This window comes from Limulus polyphemus, unplaced genomic scaffold (assembly GCF_000517525.1).
Source record: "Limulus polyphemus unplaced genomic scaffold, Limulus_polyphemus-2.1.2 Scaffold3144, whole genome shotgun sequence".
Lineage (NCBI taxonomy): Eukaryota > Metazoa > Arthropoda > Merostomata > Xiphosura > Limulidae > Limulus > Limulus polyphemus.
Genome location: NW_013668754.1, coordinates 82,785 through 107,418, shown reverse-complemented (window position 1 = coordinate 107,418; position 24,634 = coordinate 82,785). Strand labels below are relative to the sequence as shown.

Here is a 24,634-nt window from a genome sequence, read left to right as displayed (position 1 = left end):
TCTATATATATATATATATATATATGCTTTATCCATATTTTTAACTTTAATATTTTTATTTCTAAGATAACTGATTTTTTTTTGTGTGATTTCTTTATAAAAATTTATAAAGGGGGATGGTTATGGGTACTGGTTTTCAACATTTTTCTCAATTTCAACTTCCTTTGACTGAGTTCTTGATATTGTGACTTAATCTTGACTTGAGAAGAAACAGAATAAATAAAAAGTTGACAATGACAAAAATAAAAGATTCTGTTTGTAGTCATTTTGGCAAGGTGCAAAAAAATTGTCTTAATGGAAAGTTGTAATATCCTTGCTATTAGAAGCGCTAGAGTCCATTAAAGATTCTTGTAGCTTTACAACCAGTATATATTTTAACAAACTAGAACAATTTTTTAATGTTTATACAAGCATACTGAAATATCTCTATTTTCCTAATCTTATCCATTACTTCTTTAAACTTGCATCTTTACTTTTGAAAGAGAACCTGTGACACTTATCAGAGATGAGGTAAAAAGAACTCATAATCAGTTCAATTTGAGATTTCAATCATTTAATTGAAACTAATCTAAATTGTATACTGTATTACAGGGTCTTTCAAATCATTTTTGGCGGCCCGGCATGGCCAGGTGGATAAGGCGCTCGACTCGCAATCTGAGGGTCGTGGGTTCGAATCTCCGTCCCACCAAACATGCTCTTCCTTTCAGCCGTAGGGGCGTTATAATGTGACGGTCAATCCCACTATTTGTGATAAAAGAGTAACCCAAGAGTTGGCGGTGGGTGGTGATGACTAGCTGCCTTCCCTCTAGTCTTACACTGCTAAATTAAGGATGGCTAGTGCAGATAGCCCTCGTGTAGCTTTGCGCGAAATTAAGAAACAAACAAACAAACAAACATTTTTGGCTCTTGTTTTACAGATATTAATATATACCTAAATGCCAGATTTTTCCCAGTTGGTCCTCATTAAATACAGTTTTATATTAAAGGTAGATGCTGAAATAAAATGCATGTGTATTAACTTTGAGAGGGACTTTCTTATTTGCTTTTACTTAAGATAAATATATTAAAAATTACTATATATGCTTAGTGCAGAGTTAATTTAAAGTTGATAAGGTGTAAAAAAGTAGAAACTGTACATAACAATGGCCAAGAAGTTTAAACTAAGCTCAAATCATTTAGTAATTATTGTGGCAAAAGTTTTGTCAATGCAGTCTTGAGAAGCTCTTGCTAAAACTACTTATGCTAGAACCTGATCTATTTCGTACAGGGCCATGTCCAGTAGGACAGGGCTGTCAGACATTCCCCACTGGAGAACTTTGATGGTCTTGTATGTTATTGAAAATCCTGTAACCAAATGATATAGAATATGCTTCAAGATTTTCTACTATATATTAAATATGCCACGTTTTTCATCAAATTTTTGTATTATTTTTTTCTAATTTTCTATTTATTTCGCCAAATTGTCTTCACCAGCATTTTTTTATTTGTATTTCATTGCTTGCCAATACTTGGATTATAACTCATCAACTTTGTTATGCTTATTATTTTTACATGTTATAGAGTTGTCAGATCCTATGGAGCCATGTCATCAACCTGTTGAATTTACTGAGGAAAGTACATGACAAATTAAAAAATGGTAAGACTGATTTGTTTTCAGTCCTCATTTTTGCTTTGAATGTAGAAGCTACATTAAGTAATTATCAGAGTTTTGATTCAAAGGAAGAGTAATGTAGTTTGACAATCCTACTGGTTTTGTTTATCTTAAAATGCTTCGTGTATGAGCTTGGTCATTTTGACCAACCTTGTAATCATCACTTACTCTAAAACTATATGTACTATATAACTCTGAATTTACTAAATGTATCTTCACAAAATTTTGCAAGCTTTTAGTAAATGTTGCAACTCTGTTGTACACAAAAAATCTGATTTCTTAATTAAGTATTTTATTAAAGAATTGTCTGTGAATTAATGAAGTCTCCACTTAGTCTGTGTTCAAGGTGATTTTCATATTAAGAAACAAATACTTATTTTTTATCTTACAGTTTTGTTATTTCATTTGCGTAATGTCTAGAACCTCCTAAATGAATATCAAAAGTTTTATTATTTCTAGAATGACTGCATATAGTAATAGATCATTACACTATTTATTGTTACAGCCAAAGCTAATAGGCTTTTCAGATCTCACGGTCATATAAATTTATTGTTTTAAAGCTGTGCTTAGACTGACTCTGAGTAGAGAAAAAAAACCATTTATCACAGCAGGGCAACTACATGTAAACAAAGGATTATTTTACCACAGTCAAATTAGTTTGTGATCTGTGCATGCTATTATGAGTAATTTTTCTATTTACTTTTTTTTCATTTAAGTTTTCCTGTATGCCCTAATGAATTTCTAATTTTTTTTTACCTTTTAGTTACTTGTATGACATTAAATAATATTCATAAAATTACCTATTCATAAACAAAAAAGTTACTACTTATGTGTGGACTAAAGGCTTTTACTGTCAATGGGATGAGCAACTCTGCCCCTATTTTTTTGTGACATTGTTGATTGTGAGTAATTTTTTTTATTTATTTCAAATATGCAGTTTGGAACATAAAATATTATCACATACAATAAATAGAATGTCTTAAAACTGGTTTTCTAACTAAGCTATAAATGGTTTGAATAAACTATGTTGGCTGGTCAAGCTGATCTGCACAATAACAAACGATGAAACGAGGACCTAATAATTCAAAACCTGTCATCAGAATGAGCTAGGCTAGTAGAAAATTCAGTAACTTAAAATCTTTGCTTTTTATTGGTTACAAATAATCCAATGAGAATTATTGACATTTTTTGAAAGACATGATGCAATAAGAGTGAGAAATGTGGGTTTGACTTTCTCACTTATATTTCAGTAAAACAAGAAGACTTAAGTCTATAAATTTACATTATAACTTGGTACTATATGTGTGTAACTTGTGCCAAACTCAAAAGATCATATAAGGGTGGAGCCCCCCCCAGTGGCACAGCGGTATGTCTGCAGACTTACAATGCTAGAAACCGGGTTTTGATACCTGTGGTGGGCAGAGCACAGATAGCCTATCGTGTAGCTTTGTGCTTACAAACATTAAGGGTAGAAAGAAAACCTAAAATGGGCAATTCAGAGTGAACTTGTCACATGATATCAAGGAATGGATATTGAGAGGTTAAATATTTTCTTTTGAAATTTAGAAATTAAAACTATATGATATTGAAATTTGAATTGCCAACTATGTTTTGATGCCAAGTTTATTGACATACATTGATAACACAAAGTTTAATTAAATTTTGAAGGTAACTCTAAAAAAGGTCGTGACATGCACACTTTGACCCACCCGAATACATAGGGTTAAAGTTAAAATAAACAGAACAAGTTTGTTTTAGTATGTTTAGTTAATTATGATATTTTTCAATTAATTTAAATTATTTAGTTTATTCATTTAAAATAGTTTTTCACTACTTCATCTTATTGAGAAATTCAAACTTTTGTCTTGTATATGTTACTTATGGTTCATACACAAACTCTGAGTCATTGACAGTAAACACTATAGCATCAGTTATAAAGATAAATCAGATAAAGTTAAAACGAAAAATGTGAAGGTCTATTTTTTTTTTTAAGTTACATGTGATGTAAAGTTTTATCTTTTTAATGAGCTTGTTATTTTTGTTTACTCTGATCTTTGTTTTATAAGCAGTTAAAATTTTTGAAGAGATGTTTATTTTGTTTGTTAATTTAAACTTAGAGAAGTAATGTTTTTTTAACTCCTTGTGCTTTAACTTCAGATTAGAATTATTGAATGATCAAAAATCACTTTGTTAATAATCAGACTGCTATGAAAGTATTAATTGTAACAAGATATGCTACACTGATAAGAATCAGCAAAATACATAAGAAAATGGCTCAAATGTAGCTTATGACAGAAAATCAATTTATATAAATATAAGTAGCTGGACTTTAATGTAAGTAACAAAAGAAGTCCAATTGGTGCATAATCTGAAAGACTGTGTGTGTGTGCACATAAATATATATACAGACCTATACTAACCAACACCTGATAGTTGTTGTGAACTTAGTGGATTGATTTAAATTGTAGTAAGTTTGATTCTTGTTATGCTCAGATACTAGTTCTCCAAGTGTTCAAGGTCTTATCTGGAATGGACCAGAGTGGAAACAAACACAGCCTTTGTCAGAGGATTTTACCCTACGTGGGCTAGCCCCACTTGAGAACTTTCACCTTCAGCTGGACTTTGATGTATCCTATGGACTTAGTTTGAAAGAAGAAGTTAGTAATTGTTGCTTTAGTGATTGCTACCATTTGTATTAAATTAAGTAATTTACTTTCTTGCATAGAACAATAAAAATATGCAAAACAAGTAATCAAATAAAAGAAAAAAACTATCAGATTTTGGCATGATAACCTTCTACAATATAGATATCTATCTCTACTTGGTAGTTTTTTTTCTTGTTGTTGTTGTTTGCTACTCTTAAGGGAAGTCCTGTATGTGGACTTTTGACCAATCAATTTTTTTCATGTAAAAACATTTGAATATGTACATTTTTTTTTATAATAGTTAAGAGTTGATTTTTCTATTTTTGAATGATTTTGATGTTACTCTGTAGTAAATAAATACTTTACTGGATGATAAGACTTAGAGGTTGTTTCAAATCATTTAGTGCACTTATCCCTGTCACTATGGATGAAACTTATATTTCACCCTTCCATAACATAGAAAAGAACATACCTTTGCTCAGGCAAATGTTTCAAAATTTGTATGCAGGTGTTTTTCAGGTAGGTAGTTGACATTCTTGTAAATAGGATGTGAAAGGTTGTAAGCTTGCACTAACCCTGTATCATAGATAAAGTTTATATATTACAACAGGTACTCTGTACTAGCATATAGTTGTTTGACTCTTGAATTACAGGCTGTTTAGTGGTAGTATAAAGACTCCTACAAGTCAGTATGTGCTGGGGGTTTATTTCTCTTTAACTTGTGTAATGAGAGTGGTAAAGGATTGTGGGATGTTACACTGGAACATTCAGTCATTATTTTCATTTTGTGTAAACATAGTTACTTTTGTTACTCCAGTAGCCAAAATTTTGTCACGTAGAACACCGAAGTTGGCCAGTTTAGGTAAAGTATTGGATGCAAAAGAAAATTGTTTTTTTTTAAACAGCCTGTGTTTAATTCTTTCTTTTGCTATCCAGATTTCATTCATTATCTGATTAACTTTTTTAACAATATTTTTGTATGTTGCAGTAATTAGATATTGTTAGATATCAGTATACCTGAATACCATAACCATATATATATAGTTAAGATTAATGTATATAATATCAATAGGATTGTTCAAAAGTGTTAAGTTGAATTTCATATTTATCTAGATTTTATTTTATAACTTTTGTTCAAACATGTATATAAGGTAAAATACATACTTAAGCATTAAAGAAAATCACTTTGTTTTATTACTTTTGCTTGTGGTATTACTAGGTTTTTCTCCGCATCCAGTGTCTTCACAGTTTGGGCCAATTATTAGCCAGGCTGCCAAAGACAGGAGTCAGTTTTAACTCTGAAAAAGAATGCTTTACTGCAAGTAGTACAGAAAAAAGTATTAGTGGAGCTATAAGCCCTGAAAATACTGAGACTGTAAGTTTATAACAGTTTGAATGTTATTAGTCATTGTGTTAGTGACTAGTTACTGGTGTTCCATTCTTTTTTGTACCTGTTTTCATGCACGCACTCACATTTTGTGCTTTTTTCCACTACTATTATAGATAAAATACTTTGAATTTTGAGGTTGTGAGGAAATATGTGTAAATATTGTGTTAAAATGGAAAAGAGTACACTGAAAATTTTTTACATTTATTTAAAACTTTCTGATGAAACCACAAACAACAGAAGAGCACATAGTTTAAGAGTCATGCATCAGAAGTTACGCTGTCATCATGTAGACCTGCTATTCTCACTATAGTCAAACTGTAGCAGAAAGAAACTAAAGAAGAAGAAAACTAACACTTGACTTTTTTTGACTGATTTACCGTATTTTTCGGAATATAAGACGCACCCTTATTTTGAAGACAAAGTTTTTTAGGGAAAAAAGCTACAGTTGCATTTGAAAGATTTTTATTGAACAAAAATTCAATTTCATACTTTAAAAATTAGTATATATTGTTCTAAACACAAAAGAGCTTAAAACATCAAAATAAGAAAATACTGTAAATCAAAAAAAGTTTACTGTTATTTAGTTTCGTTCAAAACCTACAAAATCTTCATTGCTTTCACTGTAATTTATTTTTCTAATATTTAGGGAGCATTATAAGTAGTTATGTTTTTAAAAGAAAAAAACTACTATTGTTATAAATAATGCATTCAATTGAACTAAACTATGCATGCCTATTTAAATATATTTACACATGGCTTGTGTATATCGTATATATACATATATATTATTCATACCTTCGGTGTATAGGACGCAAGCAGATTTTGACATTAAATTTGGTGGTAAAAAAGTGCGTCTTATACACCGAAAAATACGGTATGTGCACTATTATTCATAATCCTCAATTTCAAATTTTTTATTATCTTTAGAGTAGTCTTGAACTAATTCTAAGTTTCTCTTTTTACTCAGTTACACAAGAAGAAACCCTACACTAATTACTGAATATATAACTAGTTTATAGAGAAGGAAGGGACTTGTTTTAACAGCCACAATAGATAACTTTGTTTTTATTTAACTTGTTATGTTTTATTCGGGTATTCATTGTTTTCAAGATTATTGCTTAGTTTTAATCTTTTGAATTAATTATATTTCTCAGGGAGTTGAGCAACCCATAGGTCAAAGAAAACAGATGATGCGAAACATGGCTCATCTGTGGTTGAAGGTAGGGACTTTGTACACTATCATTATAAATATGAATATATGTTAACTGTCTTCTGTTGCAGTATAAAACATATCAGCTCACATTATTTTATTTTTATATATTTTTTGTTGTTGCTTGAAAATTTTATTTGGTTAATGTTTTAAGGTTATCATGTTATAGTAAATTTTTGTTTTTTTAGTATACAACTTCTTTAAATCACGAAACATGTCAACAATAATTTTTGATTCATATGTCTAATATTCATGATAATTTACTTTTATGGGTATGTGGATCTAGGCTGAAGTGAACGATTTGGAAACTAAAGTAAAAGGAGGAGGATGTCCTCAACTTTCTCCGTATCTTGTTCCTGACATTAGCACCTTCTGTCAACAGTTGGCATTGTTAAAGCAGTTGAGATTATCCAAGAGATTTGTTATTGTTGTGCCATCTGTTGGTAAGTACATTCAGTCCCAAAGGTTAATACTACTATTAGGTTTTGTTTCATAATTAACAAATAGAACCCAAGATTATAGATATTCTTTGAGTCAAGTTACTCAGCAGAATATGAAAGTCAAACATAGAAAATTGTGTTATTTCAAACAAGCCTGGGTTGTTCCATTTGACTGAGCCTGTATTGGAGAAATAATGTTTATTATAAAATCTATCAGAATTTTTAATAAAGTATTTTTACTAAAGATTTTGTCTCTGATTTTACTTTAGTCTGTCTAACTCAGACTGGCTAGTATGAGTGCAAGATGATTTTCATGTGAAGAATAAAAATACTTTTTTTTGTATTACAGTTTTGTATTTCATTTACATAACTTCTAGAACCTTCTAAATGAATATCAAAAGTTTTTAATAAAAATTTATATTTCATCTGTTATTTTCTCAACTTTTAACACTATATGGGCTCTGTCCATTTGCCCGACCTTGTAACCAACACAACAAAAATCTTAATTATCTATCTTTCTTTCTAGAATGACTACAGATTTTAGCATAAAATTACAATTATTTATCCTAAACATCAGCAGGCTTATAACAGTGGGCATCTGTTTTCATTTAATTTTATTGTTTTATTGCTCTTTGATTCATGTCTGATTATTATGTATATCAATCACCCACCCTGTGGGAGTGCATGGTAAACACAATTGGAGGATACATCACCCATTGTCTACAACATCTGTTTTTGTGCTTTCCTTGAGGCAAAAATGTTTTTTTCTATTTAAGTTTTTTTTACGTAATCTAATAAGTTTTTAATTTTTACATTTTAGTTATTTTTGTTAAATATATATATATATATCAATAAATAATATCAAAAATGAGAAGTTTAGCACTTCAGGATTGAGGTCCTTTTGCTATAAAAAATACAGCAAAAATGAGAAATTTAGCACTTCAAGATTGAGATCCTTTTGCTATAAAAAAATATATCAAAAATGAGAAATTTAGTGCTTCAGGATTGAGGCCCTTTTTCTGCTATAAAAAATACATCAAAAATGAGAAATTTAGCGTTTCAGGATTGAGGCCATTTTGCTATAAAAAATACATCAAAAATGAGAAATTTAGCAGTTCAGGATTGAGGCCCTTTTAAACTCAGAAACTGGTCTTCATCAACCCTAAATTTATCTAAATTTGTTGTCCAAAAAATAATTTGTGTAATTTTCAAATATTCATTTTCAAAAACAATAATACAAACAGTAAAACAGAATGCCACAAAATTACTGGGACTTATCTTTCTTTCTAACTGACCTACCCATGAAAAGGTTTAACAAATTTCATTACCTATTGGAGTGCTGATTCTGGTCTTCACTCTGTAAAATGTACTTGTGAAATGATATCCTTTTTACCAAAATAAATTAAAATAAAGACGTCACAATCAGGTAGATCTATTGGTTATAAACATGTAACATTAACAAGTAAGCATGAGTAAGTAATTTAGAAAGAAGAAAGAGTTAGAAGGCTCTTATTTTAATTTCTGGCCTATCAGTAGGTGGTATCTAATTATTGGACATTCTGAAACCTAAAGGAAAGAAAAAAAATCTAAAACAGAATTCAGAGCAGAAAGGTATCACGTGACACATAGAAGTGAAGATTGAAATTCACATAAATATTTCCTTTTATAAATTAATTGAAACGTGTATAATATTAAAATTTGAATTGTAAACTGTATTTTGATGTCAAAGTTTATTGACTTGCATTAATGATAAAGTTGTAATGTGCTCTTTGACCACAATCCATGCACAGAGTTATATTACTTGAAACAATAATTAAGAGTACAATATTCATTAAGTATTTTTTTTTCCTAATTAGAAGTGTTTTGTTTTTAACAAATGTAATAAATGTCAGGTTAAACATCTTTTTTATTAAAACTCCTTTTAATTTTTTTTTTTTTCTACATGTTATTAGTGATAGCTAGTCTTGACGAACGTAAGAAAGAAAGTGTGGGAGCAAGAGAAGCTATTAGGTGGCTGGAAAATGAACTGAGGCATGGAACTAGGTGAGTAAAGCTTTTTAGTTTTTTACTGCATAACCTACAAGTAAAAATGTTGTGTTGTAATAAAAGAAAATGTTAGTAAATATATAATTCATAAAGAAATGGTGTGTACTGAATGACAAATTGAAATGTTTCATTCTTTAAGTAGGTAGCCAACCATATATTTTTATATCTAGTTTTAAAAATTAAAAACTAATATACATGTGTAATATACCTGTATCATGGAAAAAGAAAAATGCCTCAATTCTGTAACCTCTATTATTTTGGTTAAAATACTCTTACAGTTCTTATATTTCTGACCTCCAGTGGCATAGCAGTAAATCTGAAGGCTTATTATGTTAAAAACCAGGTTTAAATACCTGTGATGGGCACAGCATGGATAGCCCACTGTGTAATTAGCTTTGTGCTTAAACACTAACCCACCACCTTACTTTTTTGTTTTGGAAGTATTATTTGTTTTTAAAATTTTTCATTGCAGGTTTCATCTGTTTTTCTTATTCCCACTCTGTTGAAAATTAAAACTGTTAAAATTAATGTCCTGAAACATGAATTGGAAATTAGCTCTATTCTATACACCTACACACGTTATTTCAAGATTTTAGTCACTGATAAAAAGTTCTTTATCTTTCAAAAGTTAGACCCAGTTTGAAAACTCGTAATTTCATCTCTCAAAAAAAAATTTTAATTCAATCTAACTATAACTACTAAGTATTTTTTAAATATTTTCAGCTGTAGTAAAATGGTTGTTATAAGGCAAATATCTCCAAGATAGACAAATTAGAAAATGTTTTATAAAGTATCCCAGAGTTATTACTTACTGTCATGTTATTTTTAAACATCTAACTAAGATTATACAACCTCTTCTTGTTTCTTCCTGTATATGATAATAAAGGAATTAGAAGTTTATTTTTGAAGTATACGAATTGTTTTGACAGTCTTTAATCAGCATGGTATGAAAGATACTAAAAATGTTGATCTTGTTTTTATGTATGATTTTATACTAATTTTATTTGGATTCAGGATCTTTTCAAAACCTCAGATTAAAAAAAAAAGAAACTAATTTCAAATAACCAGTCTAGGATTCAAGGCCAGGGCCTACAAGGTTGAGGCCAGTGTCATGGCCTGATCCTCTAGGCAGAGGTTGGTGTCAAGAGTGGGAGTCTTTAAGCTGAGGTCGATGACAAGAATTTATAACACAAGGCCACAATTAGTAGTGCAATTTTAATAAGTGAGATAAGTTGGACTAAAAGTAGACAGTTTGATGAAATAATAAATAGGGGGTAGGTTTTTCAGAACAGGCTTAATTCATTTTTGGTCCAAACTGAGATAAAGCTTGCATCTTTACAGAATATACTTTGTTATAGTGGTACTCAGAAATGTTGTTTGTGTTACTGACAACAAAAAACTACAAGTTTTACAGAATGCAGTTGGTCCCAGAATATTTTGCTTGGAGTTTCATGTTATGATCTGATATACTACAAAATAAGACACTTCTCTTTGACATTGTGTTATGATTATTACTATTATTGGCCTATTAATAATTACTAGCAGAAACCCACAAAACATTTCTGGCCAAATTAGTATCTTTATTGTACTAGTACTTCTTTAAATATAACATTTCTAGCACAATACAAACGAATTGTAATCATAGACAATGAAATGTGTAAATCCACTTGTATATAGGCTGTACTTTATAAAATTTTAACTTATGTTAGGCCTAAGTTCAATAAAGAGATAAATTAACAGTGTAACCTGTAGTTAGGACTAAACTTTACTGTACTTAATACAATCGATAAATAAACTTGTAATGTTATTCTACGTCCTAACGTCAAAGTTTTTAATACTGTGCTGTACAAAATGGTTAGTAAAGTATATTTACATTCCCCTTTTGTTGTTACTTCTTGTTTCATACAGCAATTGTAGGGATTTGGTCACTGAGCTTTGCAGCTCTCTGCCACAGGCAGACTGTTTATTGTAGAGTGAATAATGTGCATGCACGGTTTTTCTTGGGGAAACATTCTAACTATGCATGCTTATGCAGCAGGTTCTCGGTCAGAAAGCGTAACAGTCGTACATACAAACAAGCAGAACAGTAGTATAGATACTTAAAAAAGAAGTACCATTTCATAAATATATTTATACAAGCTATGTTGCAAACTTTATCAGTTTATTACACTTTGTGTAGCATTGCCAAAACAAACCTAATCCTTTGTTATCTTTAACTTTATTGTTATTTAGAACTATGCCTCTGAAGATTAATGCCAAGGATATCTGAGTACATCCCTGTCATATCAGTATTACTACACAGGAATCATTTTTCAAAGTACCTTATCAACTATTGCCATCCTTCCAAAGGTTAATGCGGTGACATCTGGAATTTTTTTCAAATTTAGCTGTTGGCTATTTATTAAATCCATATGTAGTCTATTTGGTCTCAACGAGCTTCGCTTTTCATTTTAAACATATTACACTCCATTAGTTTGCTCCAACAGAGAAATTTGAATATGGAAACTTGACAATTTTGGGGTGAATGGCCGTTGCCAAAAAAATTAATAAAATAATACAAATAATTAGATAGCTGGCATTTTAAACCACAGTCATCCAGTGTGGCCTCTTCAGAGCAGGACTAAAATATTTATCCATAAAAATATAATTAGATAGCTGGCATTTTAAACCACAGTCATCCAGTGTGGCCTCTTCAGAGCAGGACTAAAATATTTATTCATAAAAATAGCATAAACTTATTGATACAAATGAAATATTTAAGTTCACTGATTATATCCAATGTCAATCACATTTTCTAAATACCTTGTTTAAAAGTAAAATTCATTTTTCTATATAAAAACTGCCAAACACATTGAATCAAAACTGATAAATCTAATTAATCTCCCCACAATTGAATTTTGAGAAAATAATATATTTTGTTTTCAATTAGAATTAGCTAAATGTCAATATTTAGAAATTTTACAAAAGTTATCATTATGAATAATTACCAGCAAGCAGTTTGAAACATCTGAGACATCTTACTGAGACCAAATACAAAACCCAAGAAATGTCCTTAAGACCAAAGACTGAAGGAAATAAGAAATACTTGTTTCTAATAGAAAGAGCCTTACAAAGAATGCAATCAAACAGTAGGACGTACAAAAGTCTATGTAGGTTAGGACTTTCACCTTATCATTAGTTATCACTCTGCATTTATTTTGGCATGGGCTGAGCATGGTCTAGTGGTTAGCGTGTCAGACTGTGAATCTGGGGGTCCATGGTTCTAATCCTGTTGATGCAAAATAAAAAATTTGAAAATGCACAGTCAAATTCCACTATTTGATTAGAATAGCCCGAGAGTTGTTAGTGGGTACTGTTGACTACCTTTCTTCCCTGTACTGTATTGTTGACTACCTGTCTTCCCTGTACTGTTATCAGTTCAAAATTAGGGATGGCGACCACAGATAACCCTTGTGTAGCTTTAGATAAATACCCTGAAATAAATCAAACATTTTAGGATATCATTTTCACTGACATGTAATTTTTCTAGATATATCAGGTCTCAGAGGCCACAGGAATGCCTTTCTTTGTCACCCATAAAGTACCCAAAAAGGAAAGAAAAAGAAGCTTGGTAAGTATAGTATAGTGTGTGTGTGTGTGTCTATATAAGTATATATATATTTTAGAGATAGTATTTGGAATTTAAAGTTTTGAGAAAAACAGCAACCATATTTCAGAATTTTACATCTCCCAAGCTTATTTTATAATTATTTTAATATATGTTCTAAATTCTGATTAGTTATGTCCTTATTTTTATATAATTTCTTCATATTTGTATAAACAAACAATGGCTTATTATTACTAACCGACATATTTTTTTGTTTTAAGAAAGGTAAAGTTGGCAAACTAAATTATTTTCAATATTAAAAAACATTTTTTTTAAATGCAACAAAATTATTGTGACATATATATGTCTTAGTAAATGGATTTTATTAGTCTTTTTTTTTTTTCCTCTTCTAGATAGAACAATTTCAGTGCACTCAATTAGTGTCTTGAATTTGTCACGTGACATCACACTTATGAGTTTAATGGAAAATACATATTGAGATTTAAAATGCTGTTGACTTTTGCAATGTAGTATAAAATGTTAATATGATTGCAAGTTTTGGCATTAATTTAAACTGTTGAAAGTAGAACCAAACTAAGTGTTTGTTTTCTTCATATTGGTAGTTTTTAAGCATTTCAAATTTGATGAACATTCATGCTACTGCAGTTCTTCAAATGAGAACAGATTTTCACATTTACCACTCCGATAAACATAAAATTAAGTTGCTATGACTAATCTAGCCCTTAAACCCTTGCAAAATCCACCATTTCCGACCTTCAAATAGGATTTCATAAAACCAGAAAAAGAATGATCCAAAGTGCACATTATGCCCAGTCAGAACTAATCTGAGATGCTAATCGAGTGCACTCTATGCTGCTATCACAGATTTAGTGTTGTATCAGATGCAAATTCAGGAAAATTAAGATATAGATATAGGCCTCATTTTTGAAAGTGTATAGGTTATCGTGTTTCTTGGTGAATTAATTATATGTTGATCTTACATGATTTTTTAGTGTCACAGATATTCTATTTACCAGAGCAGAATTTTTCAGGATTGTTAGGATCTGTCTGTCTATTTACTTAGGGTTTTATTTAAACTTTTTGTGGTGGTCTTTACCTTGTACAAACCTCTTTCGTAGGTTTGTTTTGTATTTATAGAAAGGTTTTTCACAACAGGTAGTGTTAAAGACTGCTCATCTGTTTATTGCATCCTCTAGATTTCTCTTCTTGAATCCTTGTCAGTTTATTCCAAATTCTATATTAATTTTCCTGCACAGAGAACTTTCTATCTAGCAACCTCTTGTTTTGTTTTTCTGTTACTTATAATGTAATACCTCATTTAATGTTCTCTAACCTAGCTTTTTTCTCCCTTTCTCACTACCTTTAGATTTTGTGGACAGTCTTCCCCCATTCTTTGTATTGTAGCATTTAAATAAACTTTACATTTGCTATATTTCAACAACATTTTAACTGCTATGCCATAAAAAAAAAATTATTCTTGAATTGGCTTAATAGATATATTGAAGACATATGTCTTATTTTCTTTACCATTGTTACTTAGGGCTACATGTCTTGGTATGACAATTTGTTATTTTTATATTATACAAGCCGAGGCACCCGTTGTACATCTGGGGGCATAAGGATTGAATATAGGGCTTGAACTAATAAATTAAATCAAGATTTTATATTTAAATGTATAATTTATTTCACACACATAATTTACTTTACAACTACTTTACTTAATACCTACTTTAATCTACATTATAGAAATGGTGTTACAATTACTTTAAATTATTACTTTTACTAATCCCTCTCTACAGTCTCAGTGTTTGTTGATTTACCACATTAAAAGTTCTTCCCTCCTTCCTGGGCCAAAATAAAGAGATTTCTTGGTGATCCTACTGTTAAACACCCAACATAGAATTGACCATGTGAAAAACAAGGGTCTGACATTGTGCTTTGGTTGCCATTTTTCCTGGCAGAAATGTGAATGTATGATATTTTTAATAAAGAAAATTAAACATAAAATGTATTAGGAATAAAAATTGGACCAAGACATTGGAGTCATTTGATAAACAAACACGTTTTTTGCTCTGGGTGTGGCCCATTCAGGTAATAACCACCATATGACATGCCACTTGTTCCAATGTATCATCCTACCAAGTTTGGTTGAGGCTGGTCCAAGGACCATGGAGTAGTTCGCGGATAAACAAACAAACAAAATTCAGTAAGGACAGAGAAATTCTGGCACTATATAATGCTTATATCAACTAGTACAAATTGAAAGAATTATAAACTTGTCAAAAAACTTAAAAATAAGAAAAGGAAATGTAAAAAGGAAAGAATAAATATGGTACATAATATGTATGTATGTTTTTTAAGAATATATTTTATTTTGAATACACCAGTTTGAAACAAAAATCATGATCATTAAAAATGTTTAGTTCATATGGGTTAATAATAGTTTATTTTCTTAATATCAAGGGAATTTTTTCAAGTTTTGGAATGTGCCCACTTCTTCAATAACCAAGGGTCATCTACTGATCCTGCGAACCCGTTAGTGACCCTGCTGACCGCAGGAGCCAGCTTCATGCCACCCAGTGCTACAGCTCTGGCAAAGTCTACAGGTAATTTTTTGTTTAGTTGTAATTAGTAAGCATTTTTCTTACATTCATTTGCCATGACAAAATGTGCAGGCAAGTTTTTGTGTTGTTGTCATTAGCAATTGTTTTTTTTTGTAAATTCCTCTTCTTTGACAATATGTACAGGTAAGTTTCCTATGCTCTAGCTTTTTCTATATGCTTTTATTTTACAATTTTATCTCATTTTAGCAAAGTCTGTAAGTAAATTTTTATAAAGTTGCAACCATTATATGTATGTATGTGTGCATGTCTATATATTTGTATTAATATCAGCCTAGACAATTTGCTGGTAAAATTTTTTGTTTTAGCTATACCAAATTTGCATGTTTAATATTAATCAATTATGGCAAGGTTAGTAAAGACGTTTTACTAAGATGTTATCAACTTGTGTTTCTATTAAGTATAAGCTGAGATATGATCTGAATTCTTCAGTTGTTACAAAGTCTGTAAATAATGTATATTTTTTTTAGTTATTATTTATTGCCAAGAGCTTCTGATAAATCCATCAGTTGTGAAAAAATCTATATAGATTAATTATGCGTTGTGGGTACTTCTATGTGCTTATATTGAATTCATCAGCTCCAACAAAATTTTCAAGTACACTTTTTTTTGGCTTTGTAATGTGCTTTCATTAAATCTGTCTTCTATGTCAGAATTTGCAGTTAAGTTTTTTTACTTATTAACCATTAGTAGCTGCTGTTAACAAACTTGATAGTTTTTTTTCTCTTCAGTCAAAGGAGTTTTTCCTGTTTTGTGTTTTTGTTGTTGTTTTCTTTCGTGGTTCTACTATCAAAATTGTAACATTAAAAACTTTAGGGAGGACAGATCTTAAACTTTATAAACATTAGTCAATCTTTTTTATGAAGTATTTGATGAAGGTTAAATGGTAATTGATAATTTTTATATTCTTTTTTTTAAATGTGGTTGATACTTTTTTTTTTCTCATTAAAAGTAAAAAGGTGATTATAAAAAATACTTCACATCAGCTGAAACTGCTTTTGTTAATCATACCAATATAATGAATATGTTTCGAAAAATATTTAGACAAGCACTTTTTATAGTAGACAGAGCTATGTACTGTTATAATATTAACTAAGGAAAGGAACATGACCAGCTAATAAGATTTTCTTATAAATGTAGTCATGAACTGTTTTAAGATTAACGTATTTGCTCAGGAAAATTACTATTTTAGGGGGTACAGCTTATTCAGTAGACACAAATAGCTTTATAAAACCAGCAAAAAAGATAAAAAAAATTGTTAAAATGTTTAGTAGTGACATCCATGCATTTTTTTATGTTGAAGTCTGTAAGGATGATTTTTTTTTTAACACTAGGTTCTGGTTATTCTGGTTTAAACTTTAGACCAAAAATTATAATTGATATATGAGGCACACATATAGAGTGGCATTTTGTCTGTACTTTGAGTTTCATCGCTTCCTTGATTTCATCTTTGGTTTTAGGTATTCAGATGGAGAATATCACAGATTTTACAAATAAATGGAGAATTTCCTCCAAAAGTCAAGGTTGAATATGGCTACTCCACCTTCCAGTGACTCAAAGAATCTCCAGAGACAGAGAAATCACCTCAATATCAAGAAACCAGCTGAAGACTGAGGGCAGTTCTTTCAGCCTTGCCTATATAGCGGTCATCGTAAGAAACTGGAGGATCAACTAGGATAATATTAACTGCTGTTTTCCTGCATTTCTAGCAGGAATAAACCTGAAAGTCTTACTTCTAATATACCAGTAAAGACAAGGTTGTAACAGCCTTCAAACAACTTAGTAGAAGCTAGTGTCTTGTCCCTTGTACTTAAGCAGACAAAATGTCAAAGCATGTCATTTATCAATGTTTCTTTTTATCTCAATTTAGCTTTTCAACAGTGCATTAACTTTTTTCTTCTTTTTTTTTGCTATTCCTCCTTATTCAGGGGTACTATAATGTATTAATATTTGATTTTAAATATGATCATAAATACATTCATTGCTTGGTTTCAGATTACTTACCAAAAAAAGTTGAGAAATTTTGAACGAATTTCTTTGTTATTAATATTTTTAGGCAAGAATTAAAAAATAAACTGTTGTTCAACAAAGAAAGTAATTGAACAAGAAGTGTCGTTGTTTATTGTTTTTTTTTTCATAAAACAGTGTGGCTACTGCTCTTTTAACACATTTTTTTTAAACTTGTATCAAAGAAATGAGGTCTCAGGTATATTGCTGTCATGTTTTAACGTTCACATGATGAAAAATTCAAATTTGTTCATTGGTTGTAGCTGTTGTTTTGAAATGAATAAAGAAACATTCTTTTAAAGGAGAATCACAACTTTTTATTTCTTAAAAGACAAAATAAGAACCACAGCAAAACTCTTAAAATGATGTAGGAAGTTCGGTAATAACACACTGTTTTAAAATGAAAAGCAAACCATGTATTTTTTTTACACGACGGTGTTTGTGTTTTTAATAAGTGTGTGTGTGTGGTATTTATTTATTTAGTAATGCATGCAGTACAAATTGAATTGTAACTTTATAGTCTGGATTCATATATCGTTTTGACTTTAAGTCAATAAAGTGATGGCTCGTGTTTCAAATTCATATAGAGAGAAGAGTTTTGCCATTATACATGACGGATAAAGAAGAAGAAACATTAAAATATGTCTACATACGTTTTTGCTGTAGCTTGAAAACACAGAGTTTGTCAATAAACTTTTACAGCAATAAGGAAGATGGTAACATAAGCTCGGAATCAGTTTTGTCAGCTGAGCACCGAAGGGACAGCTTCCAAGTTAATTCTACGTCCAAGAGACAGAGAGACAACGGGACAAAGGTTAAAGAAACATGATATCGCATATGCGTGTCTGTGTATCACGATCACATAAACCAGACTCGCGTCCTGTTATCTGGTATTTTTTTCTCACACCCTTGTATTTACAGTTGCCCCATTGCTTGTGTACAGAATATCACAACTGATATGAGACACTAGGAAGAATACTTGTCTGAGCCTGAGAAATGAACCATTGGTTGCCGGGGGAACGTTTACGGGACGCTATTGACCCCCTGTGCCTTCTGTCCATGTATATTTCAGATAAGAAAATAATCGCGTGAGGAAAAGTAACATACAGTAAGTTATAGTGGTTTTTCCTCATCAAACAATCGAAAAGAGCACGTGATCTCTAACTTGCTCTGTGCATTTGCTAGTGCAAATACCATTTTTTTTTGTCCACCCTCTAAGAAACCACGCCTTCTAAGTATAATAGTTATCGTGACAGCATCAAATCAAATGCACGTGGCTGGGGGTTTGTTTGAAGGTCGACATCATATACAAGACTTGCGATGTGATTCAACCATGCCACGATGATAACGATTAACCAGAGTGGTAGCTCCTGTACTCACGGTTTATTGAGAAGTCGGGTTGTTTTCAAACTTACAAGATTTTTTTCACACAACATCCTTTTATTTATTTTTTTTTATAACCACCTCATCTAAGTGACAAAACGTAATCGGGAAAGCAAAAGTATTGTTCAGTAGAGGTTTAAAAAACTTTTGTTAGTGCCTGATCAAATGATTTGTTTCCTGCCTAATTTAAACTTTGTCATGCCCAAATCTTGTGTTGTCGATCCTTCGAAAAAGTTACTTCAAAAATATTAATATTGAAAATAATAAAGTACTTTCTTTATTCTTTTGAAGGAGAACGGTGAACTATTCAAAAGTGCTCGAGTTTTTGGGTCTTGTTTGAAAACCATTGCAACTTTTGTATGTGATCTTGTGTGTTAACTTCTTAATCAGAAAAAAATAAAGTATTTACGGCTAATTTTATACGTGTTCAATCTTAGGCCATATTTTACAGTTTTAGAGATAAGGTATTGAATATCTTCCCACTGTAAGTTTCTCAAAGTAAACCTAATTGAGAGGTTATACATATTTCGCAGAAATTAATTCCCTAAAAAATTTCGATTACTACTCATCCCAAATTAGCCTTTGTACTAAAAACAGTTGTGGTAACAATAATAAACTTTATTGTTTTCAATATAACTTGTGCACTGCTCGTACTCACGTGATTAGGATGGTGATTTTGACATATATCTGTCTCTTTGAGGTTCAACCAGTCAGAAGCCAAGATGAAAATAAGAATGAGGGCATTTAGGTAACGCCCATAAAGGCAAAATAGTTGTTTAACTTACAGGCCAGACTTTGGTCGCCACCCCGCTGTCATACTATAGTGTCACGCGGCACGTGACGCTAGCTATTTTATCCTCGGGGCAAAGTGGAAAACCGGATAAAGTGGTACGTGTGTATTTACAACAAATGGCAGTTGAAACTAGTGTACTGGCTTAAAAACTACAAAGATAATATTTAATGATTCGATAATATCGTTAACTTTAAGTTACCGCCATATTTCAGAAGGGTCATACCAGTTTTACTATTGTTTTTCATAATATGCCATCTGTTCCACAAACAAAGGTAGAGGTTTAACAAAATTGCAAAATACACGTTTAGCATTTTTTTTTTCATAATTGGAAGTCTCTTAGTTCCTTTCGCTTGAGTGTGTGAATAAGTATTATTTAGCGATTGAACTTACCAGTAGGTCATAAAAGTTGTTTGTAAAAGTAAATACTGAACCCATGCGAATCATAAATGTAAACCTAGTGTTTAATAAGAAATTAGAAACTGTGTTCGTCTTTAAACCATAATTTAACTTAGTTCCTAAAGATCAATGGGTGGGATGTGCTACAACTACACTTGAAAGCAGAAATATTATGGGCATAATTCAGAATTTCCCTTTCTTCCTTTATTTCTTACCACGTCGCGATATTATGCAATGTTAATTAACGTACTCTTTTTATTTTTTTAGGGAAAGTTACAGTTATCATTTGAAAGTTTGTTTGTTTTGAATTTCGCGCAAAGCTACACGAGTGCTATCTGCGCTAGCCGCCCCTAATTTAGCAGTGTAAGACTAGAGTGAAGACAGTTAGTCATCACCGCCAACTCTTGGGCTACTCTTTTACCAACGAATAGTGGGATTGGCCGTCACATTATAACGTCCCCACGGCTGAAAGGGCGAGCATGTTTGGTGGGACGGGGATTCGAATCCGCGACCCTCAAATTGCGAGTCGAGCAACCTAACCACCTGGCCAGGCCGGGCCTGTCATTTGAAAGACGGTTATGGCTATTATCATACCTGTGCAGGAGATAATATGTAAAAAACAAGGTTGTGTGGCTACGACATACATCTTTAGCAAGTGGTAAGTGAGGTTGAGGATTACAGTAACTATGGGTACAAACTGTAAATATAGCGGTATATGATATAGCCTCACAACCACACACAGCGTATGACTTCATTCGACCTTAATCCCGTCTAGTTCTGGGATTGGCTGCTCGGATATTTTGTTATGGCCAATAATTTTTTTTACAGCAATCATGAAGGGCGAGCATGTTCGAACCCGCAGATTGCATGTCGATCACCCTTACCTCCAGGCCCAACCACATCATATGTATATACTTATTTATCAAGAACATTGTCATTATTAATGTTTCATTACATATGAAGATTTAAAGCTTTCTTTTTGTATATACATACGGATATAAAATAAGCGGTTTGGTTGCCTTATTATTAGGAGGGAAAAGATTAAAATGATTACGTGTTTCTTTGTAGTTAAGCGCAAAGCTACACAATGGGCTATCTGTGCTCTGCCCACCGCGGTTATCGAAACCCGGTTTCTATGGTTGTAAGTCCACAGACATACCGCTGTGCCACTGGTGAGCATGATTACGTCAAAAGATACAAAGTTAGATGTGCTTTTAAATAATGGCACTAGAAGGCTATCAGAAAATTGCAAAGTACATATATACATGCAGCCAACTCTTTTAGGCTACTGTTTTTTTTGTTTTTTTGTTAACTTGACTCGAACATAGTTTACGTCTTTCTGCTCCATGGCAGTTAGCGTGAGATTAATAGTAACTGGAGGTTTGTGTGACGTAAACGTGATTGATCGGGAGAACAGCCGAAATGAAGAGTTGAAACATATAATTTAGTTTCTTAATGCTGGACTGGTTATGAACTGAATGGTTCGTGGTTTGCATCCTTTTGTTCCAAAAACCCGCTCTCCAGTTTGGAACTGTCTGTGTCCTATAAGAGTAATGATTAAATTCCACTGTTCAGTTAAATAAAAGTAGGCGGTAGATGTTGTTTATTAGCTGCCTTCACTATATCAGTTTAAAATTGAAGGCGACAATACACAGATAATCATTGTGTACTTCTCCATGGTGGCCTGGTTGTTAGGGCGCTCTATTCACAATCTGCGATTTCTGGATCGAAACCTGTTGCTAAAAGTACCTGCCCTTTCAGCCATTGGGCGTTATAAAGTCACGGTCAATCCCACCATTCGTTGGTAAAGAGAAGCCCAAGAGTTGTTGGCCGGTTGCCGTACCTTTAGTCAGCAGTTCAAAATAAGGAACGGTGTCCGATGGTCTTAGTAACTTTGCCATAAAAAAAAAAGCTTTTCGCGAAAATTGTAAATAATCAAACTCATAGTTCTCTTGAGAGTGCTTATGCGAGTGCTTAAATGAAACAGAACAAATAAAAATAATAAAGTAAAAAAGGCATAATTTTACTTCAACATTTAGTGTTTATTTAAACATAATTACAATTACAATAGTATATTCCAAAGCGCAAAAAGGATTCTTATCTTGGGAAGATTGAGTTTTATTGAGCGAAGCCCTTTGAAAAATAGTTGTGTGAACAAATTTTGTGTATAATGTAAATGAAGGAATTAACAGTTAATTGTACAAAGTATTTTAGACACGACCTCCTGAGACCATAAAATTATGTATGATTTAACTGAATCACACCACTGTTGTGTGTGTGTGTTAGGTTTATTTCAAGGCATTAAATATGATGATTGCGTAAATAATATTCCAAATCTTGGAAAGGAATAACTTCTATGAGCTAATAAGACAGAAAGAGAGATCGGTGAAGAAAACACGTTTCAGTGAACTACTTCTCATTTCAAATAGTTCAAGATAATTGTCTGAACGCCCCCCCCCCCCAGTGGCACAGCGGTATGTTTTGCAGACTTACAACGCTAGAATCCGGGTTTCGATACCCGTGGTGGGCAGAGCACAGATAGTCCATTGTGTAGCTTTGTGCTTATTTACAAACAAACAATTGTCTGAACAAATTTCAACGACCGTATTTCACAAGAATAACTCACCATTTCTTTGGATTTCGGAACTGGCTTCGAATCCGTGCGATACCATATAATATTCCCTCCGCCCCCCAGTAGCACAGCGGTATGTCTGCGGACTTACAACGCTAGAAACCGGGTTTCGATACCCGTGGTGGGCAGAGCACAGATAGCCCTTTGTGTAGCTTTGTGCTTAATTTCAAAACAAACAAACAATATTCCCTCCACTTTAAGCTGATAATGCGTTATAAGAGTAACAGATAATCCCTAGCTGTCTTTCCTCTAGTCAGTAATTCGGCGGTTGGTACTCTTAGTAGCTTTATCATGAATATAAAAATACAAATATATAAGCAAGAAATTTCTATGGAAAAGAATCGGATAAGAAGTATTGGTACAAAATAATGCAATAAAATATATTTTGTTTAGTAAAGACTACATATTTATTATATATCTAACTCAAAGCAAGAGAGTTTCTTTTCTTAATGTTCATGTACTGTCATAGGAAAAGATGTTCAGCTCATAATTTACAGTTATTATATGTACCTTTACAAGTAGACTACATTTCTTATAGATCAGCTCTTCTGCAATTTAAAACCCGCTTTTTTTAGCCTGAAAAAATAAGCACTGTGTAAACCTAAGTTAATTAAGCCTCAGATTTGGATAAACTGTGCCATGCATACCGCAGGAATCAAACTCCGAATTTTAAATATGTAAGTCCTCAAGCTTATTCTTGAGCCTCCGGTATGTTATTTTTAAGTTAAAACTTTTAGTCTTGTGCTACATTTTGGCTGGCTTTAAGGCAAATCTTGGGCCTAAAATTAGTTGTAATTTTTACTCATGTTATCTTGTCAGAGAGCTTACTATATTATGTGCTAAAAATCTATCTCCGTGAATAATTGAATAAACAAATAAGCTTACTTGCCATTTGCTTTTCGTGGTAAGTCATACCAGTGGTGTAAGGAGTTGCATAGTGTGGGTGCTTAGCTAGACATGCAAATTTTACAATAAGAGATTGAAAGTACAAGGAGCTGCTAAAAACAGCACCCGTGCTGCCAAAGACAGCTCAATATAGGGAAGTCTGGGGCATACTCCCAGAAAATTAATATAAAGATATGATTTACAGTCGCTGTATAAGTCAAATATGTAAAAGTGAGGGTGCTACAAAACCCCCGGTTCCGACGCCTCTGCATAGGTTAGGCCTATTTATTTAATTTGTGTTTCTAGAATCTCACCGGTGCCTCAAACTTGGCTTACTGTCCGTGAGTGCCCTGGCATGGCCAGATGGTTAGAGCGCTCGACTCGCACTCTGCGGATCGCAGGTTCGAATCCCCGTTCCACCAAACATGTCCGCCCTTTCAGCCGTGGGAGCGTTATAATGTGACGGTCAATATAATTATTCATTAGTAAAAGAGTAGCCCAAATAACGGTGATTGGAGATGACTAGCTGCCTTCCTTCTAGTCTTTCACTGCTAAAATAGCGACGGCTAATCCGGATAGCCCTCGTGTAGCTTTGCGCGAACTTCTAAATAAACCAAACCAAATACTGTCTGTGAACCACTTTGTCGACCTAAGCTTACTGTAAAAAAATACATTTTAATGCATTTCTTTTAACTTACTTAGATATAAAACATTTTTCACTATTTGCCTATTAATAATCTAAACTAGAGTAGAAGTACTAGTATTTGTTTTTAAGTGAATGTGCTTTAATTGTGTTTGCGTTAATTTACTTACTCTCAAACTCTGTGCTTCGAATTCTTTTTGTACAATGGTACATATTTAAATGCTATTAATAATCTTAATTGTGTCATATGTTTGCTGCATGTAAATCAAGGGACGTCATTATAAT

General features: G+C 32.0%; 1 protein-coding gene across 1 annotated transcript in view; it reads left to right on the top strand.

The window, feature by feature from the left end:
* The window catches only part of LOC106468747 (protein SMG5-like), a 45,182-nt gene extending 27,258 nt beyond the window's left edge, over positions 1-17,924 (top strand). The window contains exons 16-24 of the mRNA XM_013929191.2: positions 1,561-1,636; positions 4,145-4,308; positions 5,516-5,671; positions 6,841-6,906; positions 7,183-7,339; positions 9,289-9,379; positions 12,912-12,992; positions 15,453-15,595; positions 17,071-17,924. Coding sequence (XP_013784645.1) covers positions 1,561-1,636; positions 4,145-4,308; positions 5,516-5,671; positions 6,841-6,906; positions 7,183-7,339; positions 9,289-9,379; positions 12,912-12,992; positions 15,453-15,595; positions 17,071-17,138 — 1,002 coding nt within the window. The 3' untranslated portion in view covers positions 17,139-17,924. The remainder of the gene's footprint in view (positions 1-1,560; positions 1,637-4,144; positions 4,309-5,515; positions 5,672-6,840; positions 6,907-7,182; positions 7,340-9,288; positions 9,380-12,911; positions 12,993-15,452; positions 15,596-17,070) is intronic.
* The last annotated feature ends 6,710 nt before the right edge of the window (positions 17,925-24,634 follow it).